Source organism: Hyalella azteca, unplaced genomic scaffold, assembly GCF_000764305.2.
Source record: "Hyalella azteca isolate HAZT.00-mixed unplaced genomic scaffold, Hazt_2.0.2 contig13331, whole genome shotgun sequence".
Taxonomy (NCBI): Eukaryota; Metazoa; Arthropoda; class Malacostraca; order Amphipoda; family Hyalellidae; genus Hyalella; species Hyalella azteca.
In genome coordinates this window covers 159435-182376 of record NW_025943257.1, presented here as the reverse complement: position 1 = coordinate 182376, position 22942 = coordinate 159435, and the positions used below count along the sequence as shown (strand labels likewise).

Sequence of the window (22942 nt, the reverse complement as noted above, 5' to 3'; positions counted from 1 at the left end):
TGTGTTGTATTATTGGTACTGAACAAATTTTCCAGACTCTTCCTTAAAATTGTAGTTCCTGCTATTATCTCAGGATGGAAGAGACTGAGAAAAAGACGGTCACAAATTTTTGTATAACTTCGGTGTGAATTTTGTACAGGTTCGCAGAATTAAAAGTACGATAAGAAGAAAAAGCGCCGACCGAAAAAGAATTTGGTTGGCGCCTTAATTGGAACATCAACGGAGGCTTCACCGCCGGCTTCTTTGTAATGAAATCGGGCATAATTCACCAGGCTCTAAATGAGATGGAAATATAGGAATAAATAGCGGGGCTCAATTTCAGAACAAGCATTTTTATGGTTATGATTTTTGAAAAAACATTTACTAATACGTGTACAATCGGAACAATTTATTAACAAGAAATGTTTGTTTTCATTTATAAATTAGCCTTTCAATTTTTTGTAGCAGAAGGTATACGAACTGCCCTGAAATTATTGAACATTATTACGTTCTATATTATATAGATCATCGGATCTGATGGCCATCATGCAGGTGATTTATAAATAACTGATTGATGAAAACTAATTGTCCTTTAATTAAATGAAAACTCTTCTTTTCGATCGATGCTCTTCTGTCTGAGGACTATACCCAAACTTTAATCAAAACAAGAATTCACAATTTACAAAAATTCACAAAATGTAATTCACAATTTACAATAATTTAATTTCTTAAAAATGTAACTATCTTCCACATTTTTCAACCGCCAAGCCGCTGTTCCTGCTTCGGTCGGAATGATTTCTCACCAAAAGACGCTCGTAAATTCTGGGTCTCGGTCTTCAGTCTGCGTCGCACGGCTGGGCTCCCCTTGGCCCCTGGCGCTCTTTAAGCAAGTGAGGGACGCTGAGTTATAAGCACTGAACCGCTTTCGTTCGTGCCGATGCATGCTATTGAAAATGCATTGAATTTTGCAATGCATGGTCTACGAAGATATGGAAAAACTTGCAATAATAATGCTAATATTAAGATGTTTAGAGAAATAACGAATAGAGTTTGATTTTTGCATCGACAAAACAGTCGTGGCAAAATGAAATCGGCGCGAAAATTATTAATTTTATGCTCCTAAAAACCATTAATGCTTATAATCCTACATTGTGCTTTAAATCGATCCCATTTTATTCACTAATTCAGCTGTCAATAAGAAAACATCTTAATTATTATTTATAATACAATTAGGCATCACTAAACGGGACTACGCTGAAAATTAATTTAAATTATCTGTTTGATTAATAAAATTATATTTATATAATTAAAATAGTGTAATTTTTTGGCGAATTTAAGCTGTCTATTTCGCGTAACTTGAATTAATTGAAATAGAAAGCTAGCTAGAAAATATGATCACATAATTATCGGTTCTCAGCAATTATAATCTGTGCTGAGCAATGCCCTGATCGCATTTTTAACTAAGTGAATAAATGAGTTTGAAAATTTGTTACATTGCAACAAGTTTGCACGAAAATTACAATTCGAGTGTTTTTTTATGCTGATAAGTTTGTACATATAATCTGCATTACAAATATAGCAGCCAAAAGTTTAATTATGCTGGTAATGGTGAAAAAGTTTTAATTATAGACAAACTTTTAATGACTTCTCAGAAGTCCGGTTATTCCTCACAAGTCCGGTTCACAGATTTGACTGCCAACATACGGATGGAAGCACTTATTTTCAATCCACGGTAGCTCAAGGAGTTGTTTCCTTAAATCCTTGAATTAATCAATCTCTTCATTCATGAATAAATACAATTATTTTGACTAAAAATTTAGAATTAACCTCCACTTGTCCTGTTTAGAAGGCTGAAAAATTTTCAGACAGAGCAGCATGTGACAATGGATATTAGTTGGAATAGGACTGTAAATTAAAATATTTATGCCAATTAAAAAACACCCATAAACAAAATTTGTACAAAAAAAATGTTTACATAAAGTTATAGCCGAATTTGAGTGAAAAATTATTTCAGGGTTAAAATTTGTTGATTCAGTAGATAAAAAATTAGCTTGAATAGATAGGTGCACAATAGAGAGAAAATGAACTTTTGACCCTCATGTTGATGGAAATTCAAGTTTTCCATTTGAATGTCGTTGGATGACTCCAACTTTCCTATGAGACATCGGTAGAGGCAATATAGCTCAAATGAAAAGTCTGAACTTCCATCTGTGCGAGGGTCGAGAGCTTTGACCTCTTAATTTGGTAAATCCTTCAAACAAGGAGAAGCTGGTCCGTACAAATCTTGACGATATCCCGACATCCTCTTATGCGAAAAACACTTAAATTTCTTCGCCTGATGAAAAATCAGACTACGAAAAACTTGGCCTTACAAATTTTGACTTCATCTCAAAATCCTCTGGTGCAAAAATGTGCTGACAATTGCTTCAGCAGCACGCGATCCTAAAGCTGATCTTTGTCGGCAAAATTGCAGGAAGTCAAGAACGGATTCTATCCTTAGTCTCAACAATCTGTCTCAAAGCGAATCTATGTCTTTCGACTACGAAGAGGAAGGCGTTAATAGGCAAAAATATAGAGCATACAGCATCGAAGTCCCCAGCATTGTAAGCCACGGTTAACCAAGACCATTTCACGAAATTTTTTGACAGGGCGCTTCTAGCTTAGGCCGGCACCAACGGCCCATGTTTGTGAAAAATTTTCAGCTGCGAGTGATGCAAGGTAGCAAGAAGACTCGGTAACATGAAAGGACTTCAGGAAATGGGAACGGCATGTTACTGCAATAATTATGCGTAAAAATAAAACCGTAAGCAGGAGTAACAGAACCCTCGATTTTTCTGCATTTGTTGGGACTTTTTCATAGTAATTATTAGTAGAATTACGAATGATTTTCCCAAGTAATAGTGAGTAAGGATTTTAATTAATATAATAGGGTGGTCTATTATAAGTCAGGAAGTAGCCACAAAATAACATTTTGGAATATTTCTGAACAGGAATGTAATTTTTTTAAAGATTTATTTCAGCGATATGCAGGCAGCTCCCACTTGCTCCAAAGCATCGGTATATATCTCTGTTACGACGTTCCAGTCAAACTTCAGTTGTCAGTATCCTGGAGCAAAAAAGCTCCCAATATTTCGGTACCTTAACAAACGTTCATGCTTGTCTGATTTTTTTATACTTGTGCGTTTAATTTCGAGCTAATTTCCTATAAAAGTATCAGGAAAATATACAACCAATATTTTTTGTACTCGACCTCTGATGCACGTTAGCCCCAATTAGGAGATGATTCTCTGGTTTAAATGCATTTAATCATCGCTATTACAATGAACATGCAAACAAACCTGTACAATGCACTGGAGTTTCAGTTGATTTTGCCTTTCCAAACAATTTTTCTCGGGGTATGCTATGTAAAAACTGATATATGGATATTTTAAACAAGTTTCCAACTTCAAATGTATTTCTAGCATTTATGGTCTATACATATAATAAATATTATGGAATGACAAAACAATGGACGATTCGAGACTCGATTTAAGGCAAGACATACGAAGTTTTTTGGAAGGAATCCCCCGAAAGCTCACGATTCGAGACGTGCATGACTCCCTATACTGTACATGGGGCATCCAAACGCACATCAAAGCATTGCAGTTGCTTTCATAACTGAAATATCGTAAATGAATTCGGGCTAACATTTTTTATATCGCATATATATATATATAGTAGAGAGATTGGAGAGTCCTCCATGACTGTTTCGTACCCATGTATGTTGCGACTTGGAATAAAGTCCTAGAGTCGACAATGAAATGTCTAAAACTTGCTCATTTAAAAAACTGCAATTTTAGATTCATCCCCAAGTTTTAGCCGTCTTGTATTCAATGATTAAGGTCAGTCACATTTTGGTTTTCTACATGATTTTGACATCTTCATTTCTCTTAGTCAGAGATAACAACATGCGTACATTAAATCTTCACACGTTGAATTCAGTTCAACTAAAATATGTGCTAATTTCACAATCGTACCTAACGACAATAGTGACATGAATTAATGAAAAAAGAAATGAAATTGAAATGAAATTAATTGATGAGTATTTTTTGGCACTAAATGAACGGATACTGTCAATGATACGATAATCATTCACTACTATAAAATTTAAAATGATTTAGTAGAACTTAACTGTGAAAAAATTTTATAATGCTTGGTATCAATAAAAGTTGAGGTCTCCATCTATCGAATCTATTAATGAAAAGTCTAGTAATAGTTAAAAGAAATAAACAGATTCTTCAAAGTCTAATTTATTTGTTAAGAATCATTTGTAGTAAACTTTACCTACAAAGAAGGGACAAACTACCGTACTAATGTAAGCGAGCTAAGCTTGGGTAGTGCGGAAATAACATGACAGAAGCAATTACTACGAGAAGAAAGAGAAGCAAACCTATTCTATCATACATTATTTACAGCATATTTAACCATCTCAGTTATAGTAGTAAATAAAATATAATAAGCTTAATCATAGAGCGCTATACTTGTCTCTGCGCCAGGGAAACTGAGATGCGTGGCTTGACCGCAGAAACTTCAAATAGCCTGCGATTGATCTTTATACTTAAAAACGGAGGCACAAATAAATACTTTCACTAGGAATATTTTGAACAAAGGGGTCAACAAAACTAATGGCCTTTAATTGAAGAAGCTTCTATAACATGTGATAAAAATGTGCTCTATGAAAGCTTGGTAAATATCAGAGCCTTTCTGATTGAAAAAAAACTAATAACGAAAGAATCCATGCTCAATTTTGAACACTTAAACAAATGCTTCATGTTAGCTCAGATTAATAATGTCTATATTCCCGCAATATCCAAAATTTTACTTCATAATTTGACAGGATGGTGAAATTTCAATATTATTCACACAGGCATACACATTTTTTGCAAATGTAGTAATAATTAGAATTTAATAGTTTAGTTTCGGATTTTAAAACCATAATTTCAACACGGAAAACTGAATGTTACTTTATTGCTAAAATACTTTGTTGAGTAAAAATATTGGGTACGAAGACAGTTGATAATATAACCTACTCAAGTACCAAGTTTCCATGCGATTTGTAAATTAGAAAAATCATTTTTTTGCAATCCAATTTTTGCATCAAGGTATTCAAAAAAATAATGGATTAACAATGTCGACTTATACTAGCAATGTTTAGTTATTAGCGACTAGCTAATTATTTACATTTTTCAGAACTCTAATATATGGTCTGGATTGATGACATTAATATGACGAAATCATGATTATAATCATCTTTCTGTAGCGGTGAGAACTATTTATAGTTACCTGGTAATTTTTTATTCAGTATTTTAAACACACAAACTGATAAATTGATTGGACTGAATGAAATGTAGGATAACGAATGGAAGTATTTCACAGGGTATGGCGAGACCTAACCTTTTTAGTATATAAAGAAATACTGTAAAATTCTTCGTCATTTTTCTAAACGCCCTTAAAATTCCAATTCATGCGTTGAATTGTATAAAATTTTCAAAATGTGCTCCTGACATGCCAAAACATGCGTTTGAAACATGAATAGCTTTAACTTTCAGATCAACAAGTCCTACAAAGTACAGTGGATATCTTCTTTGTAAATACAATCAATTATTATTTAAATCATAGATTAGCATTGTACTTGGCAGGCGAGAACAGCCTAATATGAGCGAATATGATAGTTGAAACCATTCAAAGCTGCGAGCATATTTTAGATTTCGAATAGTTGCCAACCTGGTTATACAAAATATATTTATGTTAGAAAATATTCAAATATAAATGGGATTTTCGTTGGGGGAATTTGAAATAAATCAAGACAATGAATCTACGTGGAAACCACTTATGCATAATATGCTGAAATTCTTAATTTTTGAGTTTGTGAAAGAATAAATGTAGTATTTAATTAATGTGTGAGAACTGAATAAATGTATCGACCTAATTTCTGAATGCTCACAGAAATTCATTCAGTTTGAGTAAGCCTGCTGCTGACAGCATGTGAGGACTTTACATTCTTTTTGAATTTATTATGAATTATGATGTGCATTTCCCGTAATTCTTTATGAATTGTGAAGTGACGGGGAAGACAGGCTCACTAATTTTGGCACCTTGATAAGCTTCCGAATAACCGGAAGACTAAATTGAATCCAAAATATAAATGTGGCACATTAATTATCGAAATTATCATCAGAAGCGTCGAAATGGATTCTATGTGCGAATATTTTGAAATTGATTACAGATTGCTGATTGGAAGTTTTTTATGCATTATTAAATGCAACTTTTGTCATATGATGTCAATAGTCCAGAAACATTATTGTTGAGTTCGTTCTTTGTGCCCTGTGAGATTCATGTCCGTCATGATTATCATTTCTTCTTGCACGAATGGAAAGTAACGATAAAATCTTCATTACGATTGAGATTGGAGGAAAAAATTTCTACAGCATTGTGTTGAAAATTGAAGCCAAATAGGTATATGTTTTCATTCAATAATATCAGCCAACTGTATACAAATGAATAATTTAAAAATGGTTGCCATCTGAGTGAAGAAATCGAAAAACCTAATACTGGCTTAGTTTTCTCATTTATTGAAATGTGCATTTCACTTCGATACGCTATGACGTATGCATGAGCAAAAAAGACATAATATAACTTTTTCTCGGTATAAGTAAGGTACCACTTATTTAATAAGCGGCAGCTCTTGGTTGTCACACATATCCATGTTGTAAAATATGTTGTCGGCAGACGAGGCGCCTGGTGATGTCATCGGTAGCGATGAGCCGTCGCAGTCTGCGTCGAGACGTAGCACGCTGTTGCGCTCCCTCCTGTGCAAAGAATTTCAGTGAATTTCACAGTGTGTTGGATTTCAGAGACCAACGTGTGGTTTCGGACCAACATTGGTACTTTGTTGAGCGAGACAGCATTTGACGAAGTAATATAGGATACTTATGTTGAAACCTTCCTGATGAAAATTAATTTAAATTTAAACTCAACGAGCTTGAATACAAGTGATAAGAAATGTATATGATCTAACGCTTGCAGTCTGGATGGTATGGGTGCTATTGAGAAACAAGTGTTCCATTATTCTTCGTATAGATACGAGCACATAAATGATTTTTAATATTAAATTTTTTATTACAATTCATGCATAAATCTTACAACTATTTAATCATTTTACGCTTCTCTAACCTCGCTTTCTCCAGTAGGTTGTTGTGTCTGGCCCTGCGGAGGCTGCAGGGAGTTTGGTCTCGACCGGCACACGGCATTGCAACCAGACACTTGCGGTAGGTTCTGTTAACGCGGCAGTGGCAAGCGCCAACCTGAATACATAAGAAACTTCGAAAAAATTGTGCATCAAATGCTTTTTTAATATCAACTTCAATATTTTGTAAATTTTCATAATTTTTTTTAATTTTGTGAAAGCATAAAACAGATTTCGTTCGCGTAAAAATAGTCATATAAGAATTGTATAGGTCTTGTAAGGAGGAGAAAATCCATTTCAGTCTTTGTAGGCTACTGAGTAGCAAAATGTGAATTTCAATGAAATTTTGGCAATTGCAGAATTAACTGAATGTTCGATTCAATTTCCGTGGACTGTTTTTCTGCTCAGAAAAAACGATGACTGACAAGTTTGTAAAATGTAATTCTTATTTCTGAGGCAGTACGCTTTTGACTATTCAGTTCTACATAACTTTATACCTGTTAAGAATAGATGACTTCCAGTAATTCAATGGAAAGAACTCGGAAATAATTGAATTCATTATGAACCTGGTTAAACCGAGTACATTTTCGGCCTCATTATTTTAGTGTTTCTTTTACCGATATGGTGAAATTTTTAAATCCAGTTCAAAATGTATAAAGCTACAGCTAACTTTTTAATCTAGGTCATGCGTATAGTCTGAAAAACACAGAAAAACTAGAATTGAACAGCAGCCAAAAACAACGTGTAAAACATTCATTATTTACTTAAATAATTTGAACCCGCAAAAACTTGATGCCTATGGACTCGGGAGTCCCGGAATAAAATCAAAACATATTCTGCTGCTCGCATGGCGTTACCACAACAGCGAAGATGAGCAGTGCGCAGGAGAGGACGGTGGCAGCGACGTAGACGTTATGCACGTCACCGAACGGTAGCGTCGACAGCGGAGGAGCAGGCTGGTCGTCGTGCAGCAGCGGAGGGTCTAAGGTGCCCATGCTACCTACGGTCTCCAGCACCTGCAGCTCTAAGGATAATAATATTGTATATATTGCAGCATCTTCTTGTGTAGAGCGTTGAACAATATTTAATATTGGGAATATGAGAATATAATATATATATTGGGAATATTGGGAATATAATATATACTACTGGGAAAATAAGGATGAGTGCCTCAATAATGAGTAACTACAATGCAATACAATTCGCAGAGAAGTGAATTAAAATACAGTTTGATCACGGCAGCTGCAGCACAGATTAGATCTTTAATTGACTCAAAATTTTATTAGAGCAAATAGTATCGGACGATGACAAGACAAATGGAATTGCCGCATGAAATGCGTTGCGGTTATTCATTATTTGTATTATGGTCGTCCTGAGATCATTTGTACCAGTTAAAAGCACTATCATTGTAATCGTTTTCTTACATCTACTTTCCTCCAAGAAGATATAGATAGAGCAACATACAATACGTCCGAGTTCGTGTAAACAATGCCGGGTAAAGTATTGAAAAATACCGTCGCAGCGTTGAACTGAAGGGTATAAATACAACCCGGTTCTCACCAAGAAATGCAAGACAAATTTAGAAATTACACCAAGAAATTACGAAGATTTAGTAATGCAAGACCAATAAACATGATGATGGTGAAGATGTACACCCTCACCCTCACACATGCCGCCCGTGAATCCTGGTCGGCAGGCACAGAAGAAGCTCCATGTCTCTGCCATGCTCCAGCACGTGCCTCCATTTTGACAAGGGTTTGAGTCACAAACCTGCAACATAAAAAACATCAATAACCGATCTGAAATTATTTATGTCTCAGCACATATACCTAATTATATTTTATATAACTGTATCAGTCGTTCAACAGCACAAACTGGTTCGATTATATTTTCTTTTTTCGTCACTAACATTTAGAATGTAGAGTTTTTTATAAATTACATTACTCGCTCACTGGAGAGACAACCAAATGCAGGAGTCTTTAAATTTATGATGAAGTGATGGTGATGTAACTCAATAATGTAAAAATTCAGTTACCGCACAAGGATATTTCATAAATAAAAATGGCATTTATGCGTTACAGTTATTAAAGTCTGTAACACCTTGAATTTGAAATAATCAAGCAGAAAAAATTATGTTACTTTAAGACAGTTGTTTAACCTGCGGAATATACTGTGGATAGTGTGTGGAATATACTAAAAAAGGCATTAGTGCGTCACAGTTATTAAAGTCTGTGTCACATTGAATTTGAATTAATCAAACAGTAAAAATTATATTACTTTAAGACAGTTGTTTAACCTGCGGAATATACTGTGGAATATATGAATCACAAAATAATATATTTGCACAATGTGTGCAAGGACATCGACGAGAATGAAGCTTTCGCCAGCATTGCAGACCATGTGAACGTCACAGATTAAACCAACCAAGCTCCTTATTATGGAAGCCTGTGAATGTCGCCTGAATCAATTAATCTATCAATTCAATATACGGCCACGTCTGCAGTAAATTACTGGCTCCTTTCATCAACGAATCGAAGGGAAACCTAAGGCAGCGATTCTGGTCAGGGAACAGAGATTGTGTTGTGCGCAATGTGATCAGTGTCAGTCGGGCGTCCTAGAGATCCGGCGTCAGTCCAAGTTATCAATTGTTGCATCAGGGGAACAAAATTTGATTTTGAGCTGACCAGCTTCAGTTTCGTAAAATACTGGTGATAAAGGTATGATTCGGCGTGGTCGAGAAAAATGTCCATATATGTTTTGATTTTTGATTGATAAAATATAATACCGGTATAAAATAACTGCAAATGGGTTTGCTGTTGGATAAAGGTATGATTCGGCGTGATCGAGAAAAATGTTCATACATATTTTGACTTTTGATTGATATAATATAATACCGGTGTGAAATAACAGCAAGTGGGTTTGCCGTTCTATTCATGTAAATATTTATTGTTCTTGAATTTTCTTGAAACAATTAGGCTACTCTTTGCATTCAACGAAGAAATCGGTATTTTCGTGATAAATTCTTTAAGGCAAAAACGGAGACAAACTTTTATGCGTGCGAGTCCCGTTATCGTCTTGATTATTTAAACACATCCAGAGAAAAAGAACCCAATTTCATTCATGGTATATATGGTCTATATGGTACTAAAATGGTTTAAAAACTATCCATGACTACGTTATCAAACCTGGAAACATTTTGAAGAATTTTAGATGTTTTCATCTTGTGCTTGAATAATTTTTTTTTCGAACTAGATTCACAAAAATTGCTAACTAAGGCGAACTCGTAATATGTTCGGCCTCATGTTGTGACGCAAGGGAATGTCGTGAAATATCCTTTCAACCATTTTGTTTTATTTGCGACAGGGACAATTATTTTTGACGTAAAATGTTTTCCTTGGGCAGAGTGGGCAAACCTTGCCCTTTCCTTGGGCAAACTTTAGTGCCGAATTTGTCTATCTAGAACAATAGTATCACAGTGCAATGTCCATTTCGCCAAAATTATTGATGAACACATAAAACGGTAGCGTTATTACTGATTCAGACCATCGATGTTGTTAGATTATTGTGATAATTATAAGAAATAATTTTATTTATTGGAATACAATGCCTAGGAGAGGGGATTCTCCTCTCTATTAACCCATTAAAAATCAGAAAGACAAGAATTTATGTGTTAAATTTGCATGTCTAATGTAAACTTAATTTTTTTTTCTAACTTGATAAATATTTTCTCAGAATTTTGCTTGGGCGCGGCAGGGATACGTAAATACTGTATTTTTTTATAAAGCAAACATAATATTCATATTCATAATTCAGCCACAGGTTTACTTCCTGTGCCAAATAAAACTGGACGATTATGATTTTTATGTAATTTTGATTTCATTATTTAAATAAAAATTATGCGGCAAACGTGGAGCGTTAGCTTACTTCACCAATCTTTTATGCGTACCATCCAAATGACGTAGCTTAAGCGTATCATTACAGTTTGTTATAACTGCAGGTATCGTTCGTGCTATAACAAATCACTGAATGATACTTCACCAATCTCTTATGCCTATTAGCCAAGTGACGTAGCTTAGACGTATCATTACAGTTTGTTTTAACTGCAGGTATCGTTCGTACCATAACAAATCACTGAATGATACTTCACCACACTTTTATGCCTATTAGCCATGTGACGTAGCTTAAGCGTATCATTACTGTTTGCTTTAACTGTAGGGATTGTTCGTACCATAACCAATCTCTGAATGATAGTCTGGTAGATCATGCAGTCTGGTAGTCTTTGCTCCGCACCTTTGTATGTGGACCACAGTCGTCTTCAGGCAGCCCAGCAAGGCACTCGCACGAGTAGCTGTTGCCTTTGTCCAGGCACACGCGGCTCTGCGGACATGGGTCAGGACGACACATGTCTACCTGTAGAGAACAAAACGAGATTAAAGTGATGATTATGCTATAAATTAGCGGAATTATTATTATCATGTATAATGTGTGTCTAGATAAAAAATTCTTCCCTGCAACTAACAACAAGGTGGTGAGCGTAAAGAGTAATAGTTATTAATATCATCAGTTACGATATATGGCCTCCAATACCTCATCTAATGGCAGAGGGATCAAGTTGGGGTGTGGTTATCGAAATGCTTGCAGAAATATTTATTCAGAACGAAAATATGGAAAATCTAAAGAAACGAGTGCAAAATGGCCACAGGCCGAGAACCTAGAGATATATTCTAACTGACGTAAAATTATAACCTGGCGTAACAAAAATTATAACCAAGTCTTCGTCATTCAAAATGTAACAAAAAAATATTACTTTGAATTTAATTGTAATGAAGGCTCTTGAATCCGTTAATATTGTCCAAAAAAATCCTTTATAATGTGGCACATATTATATGTAATACATTAATCTCTATCAAGCGTTAATATAATAATAATATAATATACAAATAATATACAAATAAAATTAATTCCTTTTTGTTGGCATGGTGAGTGTGGGAGGCCTTTAAAAGAAAAAAATTTAATATATTGATCCACCATCACGATTTTTGTTATCCATATACACGAAATTTCTCGTTACATTAATAATTATTCCTAAGCCACTAATTATTTAATATTATGCTGCAGAAGTACAACCCTCGGTGAATGTTAAAAAAAAATTAATAACATCAGCGAATAAACAATTTCAAAATATTTACCCAATTTAGGCCTTCCAAAATTTCGTAAATAAGAATATTTTTTAAACAAGGGCTTTGGTGACATATTTGAAAATGACGAAACACGTGGTTGGATTTCGTTCTCTGGTGATCATTAGGCGTATAAGTGATAAACGTCAACACACTCATCGGCCACGTTAACATTCTTTAGGGGAAGTCGGCATCAGAAGTCATTTGTAGCCACTGAGGCACCCGCTGGACGTGTCGTGGAGAGCTCCCTGCAAGGTTGAGCTCCAATTTATAAGCAAATCAGATCTCGTAAAGCGTGTCTGGGTCTACAGCCTTCGGAGCCATCGTCTTATGCAAAGAAGTACGGCCACAGACACGAGTGTGTCGCGAGGACGGCTGATATACGGGCTACAGAAGTGCTACATTCGACACTTTAATTGCTGACACAAAACTGTCCACGTGAGCTACAACAGCGCCGCATATGACACTTGACTGACACAAAAATGAGCTACAGAGCAAAAACAAATAATGAAAAATATTACTGAATATTTAAAAAAATCAATGATCAAATTGTTATTTGACGTAATATTAATTGATCAGTTATAGACATTTTTCAAAGAAAGCGCCTTTCCTCAGATCCAGAATGGAAAATTGACAAACTGATGCTTCGTTATTTCAGACCTCAATAATTGATACGCGTGCGTCAACTTAACAATTAAGTATACGAGCCATAAGATGTAAGTAAATAAAAATTTCAAATACCGCCAGTCAGTCTCAGTGAACGTAAGGCGAGTACCGAAAGTTTGGAAACGACCTACGCAGATCACTCGCTTCAAGTGATTATACTGAATTCAGAGCTGCATACGAAGGGAGTTCCGAATTGAAGCTATTAGATTCGTGCTTAATTGCCGTCGATATTGGACTGCGATGTTACTAATGATGATTAAATAGTGCCAAATGTAGGTGATGACCGTACGTGGATTGTGAAGTGACGTCTCGTGGAGATCGTCTGTGAAGGATCTTAACAATTCACATAGGCAAAAATGTATGCAAAAGAATTGAAAATTTCCGCATCTCCGAAGCACTGGGCAACGGTTTGAGAAAACATAATATAATCCTATAATATTATAATACGATACAATAATATTTGAACAGCAACAAATTCAACAAAATGAATGATTGCTTCACACAATTTTCAGTTCCTTCGACCCATTCCCACCAACTAATTCTACCTGCTATTGTTCTCTTCAGCGCTGCTTCAACAAAACATCCGACATCCCGCTAACCCCATTTGCTGTACTCATGCCAAACTCCATGGCGCGCAACACCAATATATCTCTACAAAGAGAAAGTAAACTCGATGCAATAGTCTGTAGTTCAGCAGAGAAACAGAAGGCGACCTCAATTAGCGACGGCCAAATGCCAATAAAAGTCGCAGAGCCGGAAGTTGTGGTCTTCCAAGGGGCGGACAACATAACAAGAAGAGGGGCGCTCGGCGAGACCTGACACTTGCCCACATATGAAGGAACAAATCATGCCCTCACGTATTTGCTGGTCTATAAAAGAGTGACCGAGGGTAAATCAAATGATGGATGTCGAAAAGATTTTCTTTTGTTTGTGCTGTATCAAACAGCAATAATAAATAAAAACTGAATTCAATTGGCACGACTTTATTGAAAATTTGTTTTCCGCTGTTGCGCGAGTTTGATGACACACGGATAAAAATGTTAACCAATGATTTATCAATAATTTTGAAATAATTAAAGATAAAACTATTTTTGCTCTCACATTTCGAGAAGTAGTAAAGACAATCACCTTGAATTCGCGAAAAATATTAGAAATTCACGAAATTTAATAGAACGATAATATATGAAACGCAAAATTAAATCCTGCAGTTAATGATTCAATTTACAATAGCTAACGCGTTAAGTAAGATAGTAGCTTATTGACACTCGATATTGCATGTGCAAATACAGGATCATATACTCGTAGGAAATTTCTAGATCTAATAAGCCATAATATCATGATAACTGTATTCAGGGATATTCCATCCGTTTGATGGCAGGAAAAACATGGACTATGCCCTGGAGATGTTTGAGCTCAGGGTCGCTGAGGCGACACAAGTGGCCGCTTGAAAAAACTTTGCATTTTCGTTGCCCTGAGCGACTCAGCCACGTGGAGAAGGCAGGAAAGGAAATCGTTCGACCAAATACGAGAAGACGAGTGAAGAGCTCACTCTTCACTTTAATTTCAAGGCAGGCATATTGGTGGCAAGTGGACGGCCGATGGCCGACCACCGAGAATGCTTTAATCTTTTTGATTAGGACGAACTTCAAACGCCTGGCATGTCTATACTGGAAAAAGTGTGCCAGCTCTCCTGCTCATTGCAGTCACAATACAAGTATATCATTTCCTATCTACGTTTGCAACGTACAGCTGCCGAAATTTTCATGAAATTTAAAATTTCGTTTTGTTCCCTAATGTTGAAAATTAATGTGAATGATGCAATTGCTCGGCTATAAGTATTAGTGATAGTCAAATATAATCTTTTTATTCATAAACTACAGGAAGCGAAATCTTAAAACTAATTGTGACTAAGCGTACATTTATTTATGATCGAAATCAAGTGGATTCGGATTCCTGGAATTAAGGTAGATTTAATACAAGAAATTAAATTACTGTAGATTTTTAGATAACGAAATTTTATTGTTGTTTCTTGGAGGCGTTTGAAGCTTAAATTCTAATAGTCTCATAGAAAGACTATGACTATTAAAATGATAGTAGTCTTTCTATGATAGAAGGACTATCTCACTATGAGATAGTCTTAAATTCTAATTGTCTCATAAGACGAGCAGAAGAATAGTAACCAATTTAAAATAGCTGCATTTAAAGTAAGTCGAGAAGCGAGTCATTTAGTCTCCTAAATGGCGACTTAGAAGGAGCAATGGAGAAATAAAGCTCGAGCTCTGAGTCGAAAACGACAGTCAACGTTTGTCGAGATGCTCATAATATCGGTTGTCGATTTTCGATCGCTGGGAATATTGAGAGATCGAAAGCAAAATATCGGCATTGAAACAACTCTTCTTTTCGAACGACGAAAGAGATGCCAGGTTCACGGCAATGAAAAGGCTATACGTGGGACCTGGTTGGGCGACCAATGGTATCGCAAAACAGTCAAGTGATCATATGCGTACAGCAAGTTCTTGAATATTGTGTTTTCACGATCAAGAACTCCTGAATTGCACGATCAAGAATGAAGGGACGTGGGGGGTTAATGGCGAGTTCAATGGGCAATTCGCAAGAATTTTACGATCAGTGAGCAGGCCGAGCGCATCATGCAAATTTAGAGCCGGAGCTTGGAAATAACGAAATGCTACTGACACCTTTAAACACTAAAAATATACAAATTTTAACTTAACTTCAAATTTTAACTATATTTACTTGCGTATTCAAACTTAATTCGTAACTGATCTGCTAAGAAAATTTAAATTTATACCGTATTAATTTGCAAAGACAAGCAAAATGATAGAAACAGTAATATGCTAAATTGATAACAGCGAGTATTTCAGTGACTGTGTAATAATGCCTGTAATAGTGTCAACGGTGAATTCGCAACTATAGAATTTAAATCACACTAGAAAAAGAATTCATTTGCAACAAATGACCTATTAACTTCTGACAATAGCCCTCTTTTTCAATTTTTCAGTTATTATTAATCGTTGTTAACTAATCAATTTACGGAGTGGTTATTTGGTAGTTATTGAAGATATGTATTCGAATAAATTGCAGTTAAGGCCGTGAGGTATCTTCATAAATGGCATTCAGCTCGTATTAAACACAGATATTCGGTATCAAATATCGAACAATCAGTGCCATATAATCGGGCATTGATGCAATGCAGGGAATTTTGACGATAAACTAATGAACGCTTGAAATTTCCAAACATTTTATTTTGAGTGCGGCGCAACTATTCAAGTATTCTCATTAATATTAATTAACGACCTCACCGTCAGTTTGCGTATCCTGATACAAGGATTTATTGGATGGAAATTGTAGCTCGGTATTGAAGCGAGCATAAACGAAGCCTATAATCCCTCCTCGACAACGAGTGCGACAGTTTTACGTCCGATCAATCATCAATAGAGATTCCACAGGAATTTTTCCTGATGAAATGTATATCTTCCTTTTGAGATCGTTCATATAGCTTTAAATGAGGGATGGAAATAAAAACCTAAATGCAACTTTCCGGGCACAGCATCGTTTTATTTTTGTTTGAGGAATAAATGTTCATTTTTTCGTATATTTTATTGAATTTTAAATGAAAATTAATTTTAAATACAATGGGCGAAAGTGCAATTTTTCAGCATACATTGCATAAGCATTTATTTTGTTGATAGTTGATACTATATAATTAGATGGAACTTTGTTAAACTCGTATAACAATTTATATGAAAAGCCAAAAAATCACTTCAGAGAATAATAGAAAGCTTTTCGCTGAATTTTTTTGCAATATATTAACAATAAGAGACATAGCATTAGAGTCGCTTACGTGAAATAAAATTATGCTCATGAAATCTGGTGTATTTTGATCTAAACTAATATTTACAATTTAGCAGATATTTCACAACGTTTTACCACGAATTTAACGGCTTCATGTTTCCAGAAGAATATTTGACGTTTTCTTGGCACGAACTTGGCAAGTGATACACAAGTGAACGAATTTCTTTCGGTAATGCGTGTGATCGAGGTGAGTGAGCAGACCTCGTGTCATATCCAAGCTGTCGCAACACCATATTTTTCCTAGGCAAGATAAAGCAGTGTTTGTGAAGACCGTTCATCTTAGACACAGCTTATCCAAGGTATCGCGGAACCGCGGTCATTTGTCAGCCTGAGGCCGGCGCGTCCCGTTACCAGAATTGCTTCCGTCGGCTCCAAGGAAAATTCTGGTCAAAATTTCCGGGCTTCTGCCATTACGAAATTTCTTACAAATGGAGTACTTTAAAGTTTATCCCAAAAACTTGAGGTGAAAAGTAAAAAAGCTGGAAATTTGAAACACTCCGGGCAAAACGACGCTGTCCTTCATATTTGAGCGACGTTCATGGTTGCAAAGCCTGTGGCAGATGTTGTTTTGATCACACATTGATTTGAATTCATATACCTCTTAATGTATCAATAGCCATAACAAATAGATTGTTGGAATGGTCTTCGAGATGAATTTCTATTTGAGGCTTCCCAAAGATTTGTCAAATGAATTTTCATCGGCGTTAAAATGGCATAATATTGAAGCAATAACTAATTGTTATTGCTTCATAATAATAATAATAACGAAGACAAACCCATGCAAAGCTCCTCAAGATTATTTTGCTCTGGAAATAATGCTTTTATTACAAGTATAATGCTAACGGATAATTTAAGCATCGTGATTGCTGCTGCGGCTTAGTTTTACGAAATACTCGTGAATATTCTCATTCTCGGAGAGTTTTACAAATGCTCGTTAATTGTCTCATTCTCGTAGAGTTTTCCATAATGCTCGTCAATGGTACCTAGCATATAATAATTATAAAACTTGTCCACATTTGTGAAAGTCCATAATACAGCAAAAATCCACTAGGAGAAAAACTAACGACTTGGATGTGGCAGAATTATCTGAGGCAAATTTAAATCCTCATTGTCAGTTTGCCATACTGAGCAGCTCGTCATTACACGCTGATCAAAGATTCTTAGCTGTCTATCGACAACGACCGGTCAGACATCATGCATATATATTGTGAAAAGATACTTTTAAAAGGTAATAAAATTTAATTTTTGAATTTCTAGACAACCTGGGAAAGGTGGACATTTAAACCTTTCAGACGGCATGACTGATGAAATAATTCCAACCTACATTGCATAGAACGGCACGAACTTCTGGAAAGACTGGCGGTGCCGGGTAAGAGTTTATGACATCACGGAGCTAGAGAGCCCTGGTGGGCGAGAGGAAAAATTGGCCCAAGAAGTTGAAGGTCTAACGGCAGAATATTGGACATGTTCTGACATCCCCTGAGGCCCATCCTTCTCAAGCGCAGTAATGCAGTCCAGTATATGACTGGCAGGTATGATGGAGATGCGTGCTTGAGCGAGCGTCGGCGACGGTAAGAAGTCGAGTCGTAATTTACTGAGAGGTAACTGAACCTCGAGGATACAGCAGGATATTTTTTGACGATTTCTTCGTCAGTTAGATTCAGAGAAGGGTTGGAAAGACCACGTTTGCGGTTTAAAGATTTTCTAAGCAAAAGCCATTACTCCAACTTTCTCTATACCTTGGTTATAACTTCCTTTAATATTAACTTAGTCTTAGCTCTGAGATTTTGCATAGCGCTACAAATGACAAGATCTATGGGAACCCGGGAATGAAGGCAAATAAGAGAATTCACTTGTTGTCGGGGCTGAAGGCAACTAAGAGAATTTTTCGCCTTGAAGGCAACAAAGAGAATCGTCAGAATTGATAAATTGCAACAACCTCAGTTTTTTTCGGTCAAACAAATTCAAATTTATTAATAAAAAAAGTAAAAAAAGTTGAAAGTAATGAAGTAATACTTCTACAGAAATGAAAACTAACAGAAATGAAAAAGAACACTTGTCAGTTACATTTCATAGCAGTTTGCTGAATTTCCAAAAATTCTTTTCTGCGAAACATGGACAAGAGGAGCTTCAACAACCGTTTCTAGCAGAAAGGCGACGTCATAGCCGTCAGGCTTAACGGTCTCGGCAGGCGGCCAATTTGGGCAGCGTTAGTGCAAACTACAGCAGCCGAGGCTTAGCCAATCAATCCTGGGGCCTAACAGCCGGCTACGCGGGACATTTTTGTCTCAGTCACCGTTTAGGGTTAAAGTGGACCTGCAATTCGACTGTGAATGCCGTGCTCAGAAACACAATCATTGTCAGTTGAAGACTGTAGTTGAAAAAATTAATTCCAGCAGAATTACATTAGAGTTAGAAGGAAGTATAAGCAAAAACTGAAAACAAATTTCCGCTGAATATCGATTCATGTTAACATAATTTATAGGGATAACCTAAATATTAACGAATGACAAAAGGAATCATTTAGTAATCATACGCTCATTAATTGGCCTAATATTAGCATCTAATTTTTTTAAAGCGAAGAAAAAATTATCTATTTACTCGAATAATATTACTGCTGGATAATTGAAAGTAGAAATAATGAATTTGGTATAGAAAATGCGAAATAAATTTTTATGAACTAAATATAATATTTCATAATTTTCATCACATCTCGCAAACATTTTCATTGCAATAAACTGGAAAAGTGTACTTCAAGTCAAGTCATGAGTGGCTTTTTGATTTCCGCAACAAAGGACGAACATGACATGACATATCATGATCATGGACAAAACTTCTGAGGAGCTTATAAGGACATCATTAATGATTGTATAGAGGCGTTAGAGGTCATTAATGCCTCGCTCGTTTTTAATTCGAGATTAATTTACTAAGGGCAGGAAGCAGGTCAACCAAATCCTAATGGTACTCAGTTAAGGACCAGTGAACGCGACCGTAAATCGAAACCTGAGCGCCAAAAAAGTGTCCTGCTTCATTTCTGCCACGGTCGGCATAACAGCTATAAATGAAGCAATCAGCAACTACAAGGCATCGAGGCTTCATTTTTTGGGAACCGCAACAGGTAAATTTTATTTGATGTGTTTTCAACTACTGATCTCTGATTATTAAAAACCAGCAACCATAACTAGTAAATTACCGGAATTATCTCGACGAAAATTTCAAAAGTGACCAACGAAGATTCAATTGATATAAGTTCACTCATCCACCTATCACAATTACAACTCGAATCACTTTCAGTAATCAAGCGTCAAACAAAAATAATTAAAAACATTTTTCTTAAATGCTGAATCGAACAAATGAAGGAAAATATTTCTTAAGGTTACCTCTGCAAACAGAATGGCTGAGATTCAAGGCGTGTTAATGGTTTCAACTTTAGGTCAAAATGATATATCTGTCAAAATATTTATTGGCATCATCTAGACTGAATAATCAAAAATTGAATAAACGATGAAACTTCATGCATTGAAATGAAATTACTTCATAAATTGCGTAGAGTTCAACAAGCGTATTTTCGTGTTAAATGGCAGTTAAATTCCTGTAATCAAAGCTGGTCATCTGCGCATGAAATTTTATGAAAGCGTGACAAATTGGAGCAGCTCTTTTGGTCAGTGTCTCAAAAATATTAAGACCATAAACTGGAAACCTGAAAAACTTAAATCACGTGCTCAAAATCCAAAATGTACTTGATTATATATATTATTATACAATATACACATATTGAAAAAATCTTTGAGTATTATTCCTATCATCGATTTTATTCCAAAATATTGAATTATTTTTAAAAATCTGAATTATCCCACACTTCGAACTGCCTATACAAAATTTTATATGACATTATTCCAAGCAATATTGAAGGAACCTAAATTCGATGCATCATTTATTAACCACAAATTCTAAATTCGGACACATCTATCGTTCAAACCTGATCCTCTTTACTGAGGACAGTATGACTTTGTTTAGTGAACCAACATTTATAATACTCTTCCCCGTTGAGTACCAAAAACAGCTTTGCCGTTCTAGACTGTTCGGTACACATTAAACCGTAAAATAAGAAGTCTGTATTTTAAGTAGACTGGAGCAAAATCTACAGCGAGACTACCACATGCACTCTCCTGATAATGAGCGCAAAATAAGAAGCTTGACGAGCTCAAAGCAATCAAATTTTGCTGTGCTCAAGGCACATCTGCTTCCGATATTTTCCTGCCTCTGCTGCTCAAATTCAATTAAATTCTAAGCCGCTTGCCAAGCGAATGAAAGGCTGAGCAGGCGTGCAGTTTGTCGGAGCTCTCTTTGGACCTGCCCGAATGGCAGGCTTGAAATGCTGCTGTGATTGTATGAATTTAGGGGTGGAACATAACCTCGTTTCAGGACCCTATTCTCATTTTACTTTCGGTGTTACAATACAAGTAATTATGGCATAAAATTCAGCACAGGGAAATTGATTTCAGAATAATTGTTGCCGGAAATTTGAAAGAATGTTTCTGTTTTGTTTCACATTTAAAGTTCCCTTGATAGTTTACTCAAAATTTACTCAAAATTTACTCAACTCGAGAAGCGCATAAAAATATTTCTGTATATAAATATCGACCTATTAATTTTGCTCATATTATAAATATAATTCCTCACGTAAGGAACTTTTCGAGTCACATTAATTAATTAGTATCATTTGAAGTATAAATAAGACGAAAAAACAGCCCTAATTTGAAAGATTTTGCAAATTTTTAATTGAATTTAATCAATGCTTCCCATGAGGGAAAAAATGAAAAAAACTAAAGAACATTTATCATTGGATTTCACAAACACGTCATGCACTGCGATGCCTTCTTCCCCTGCGAGTGACAGACGTACGCAATCACAGCGATTGCAGAATTGCGCTAACGCAACGCGAGGCAATATCTGAGCGGAAGCTCAACACGCATACGCAATGACGACGAATGAAGTCTCTTCCCAGCGAGCCGCCAGCCTCTATTCACTCTCCTGACAAAATCCCTTCCAAGATGTCAGCTGTATTCTATACAAGCTCTGATGACGTGAAAACCTCTCATCGGATCCCTGTCGGGATTCAGGCCTATAGCCGTGAAGGCGAAGGCCATTAGCAGCTCTTCACATGCACCGTAAAATTACAGTCTGAGCCGGGAGAGAACAAATGGCAGAGGAGACCAGACGGTGGCTACATCAGCACAGGTTTATTCAATAATGTCGCGAACAAGAGAGAAGCATTGCATGAACGAGACACACGTGAAAATGAGCGTAAATAGAACCCGTAATTGCATCTACCGGATGAAAACTGTTAGCGAATAAAGCGAAGGCAAGCAAAATTACTTACAACGATTGTTCCCGTGAAAATTGAAATAGATAAATAATATGAAAGAGTTCTAAACAGCACCACACGTGTGGAACGGATGCTTAAAAAGACTATTATAAATTTTGGTGCAATTAATGCACTTATGACTTACGACGGTGATGCGATAGAGCAATAAATTCTGCAAAGTATGAAGCAGCATAGAGTCATGTGAGTAACAAAGAGAATGTGGGATTTTATCGACATTCACATTGCACTAAAAGAAATTCGCAAAATTTTACCTTCTCTGCTGATGAACTGTTATTCTTCTGTTTCACTTTCAATCTGACTTCAATATTATTTTTAGGGAAAGAGATATGGAATTCCTTAATAAATAATGCTAAAGTTCAGACTTCCGGAAGGCTTCACAGGATGTTATGTCCTCGGATTTTTCAAACGTTGCAAAAATAACATTCCAGACATTGAGCCAGCGTTAAATCTCTCGAGTCTTTGTTTCAAAAACAGAGTAGCAGAGTCTTTTGTTTCAAGGAGCGCAAAATGCGCAGCAGTTGCGGAACAGACTCTATGATTCTGGCATCTAAAGTACCTTCCAAATTAGGGCAGGAAAAAATTTCTGAGTCGTTATGGGGAAGGTGCGTTTTCTTGGCCTGGGGCTCTGGCGAT

General features: G+C 35.9%; 1 protein-coding gene across 2 annotated transcripts in view; it reads right to left on the bottom strand.

The window, feature by feature from the left end:
* Positions 1 to 3420: 3420 nt before the first annotated feature.
* LOC108681697 (protein HEG homolog 1) overlaps positions 3421 to 22942 on the bottom strand; it is a 53744-nt gene continuing 34222 nt past the window's right edge. For both annotated transcript variants that reach the window (XM_018170757.2, XM_047883615.1), the window contains exons 11-15: positions 11495 to 11614; positions 8866 to 8974; positions 8062 to 8228; positions 7192 to 7322; positions 3421 to 6827 (exon numbers count right to left, since the gene is read on the bottom strand). In XM_018170757.2, coding sequence (XP_018026246.1) covers positions 6683 to 6827; positions 7192 to 7322; positions 8062 to 8228; positions 8866 to 8974; positions 11495 to 11614 — 672 coding nt within the window. In that variant the 3' untranslated portion in view covers positions 3421 to 6682. The remainder of the gene's footprint in view (positions 6828 to 7191; positions 7323 to 8061; positions 8229 to 8865; positions 8975 to 11494; positions 11615 to 22942) is intronic.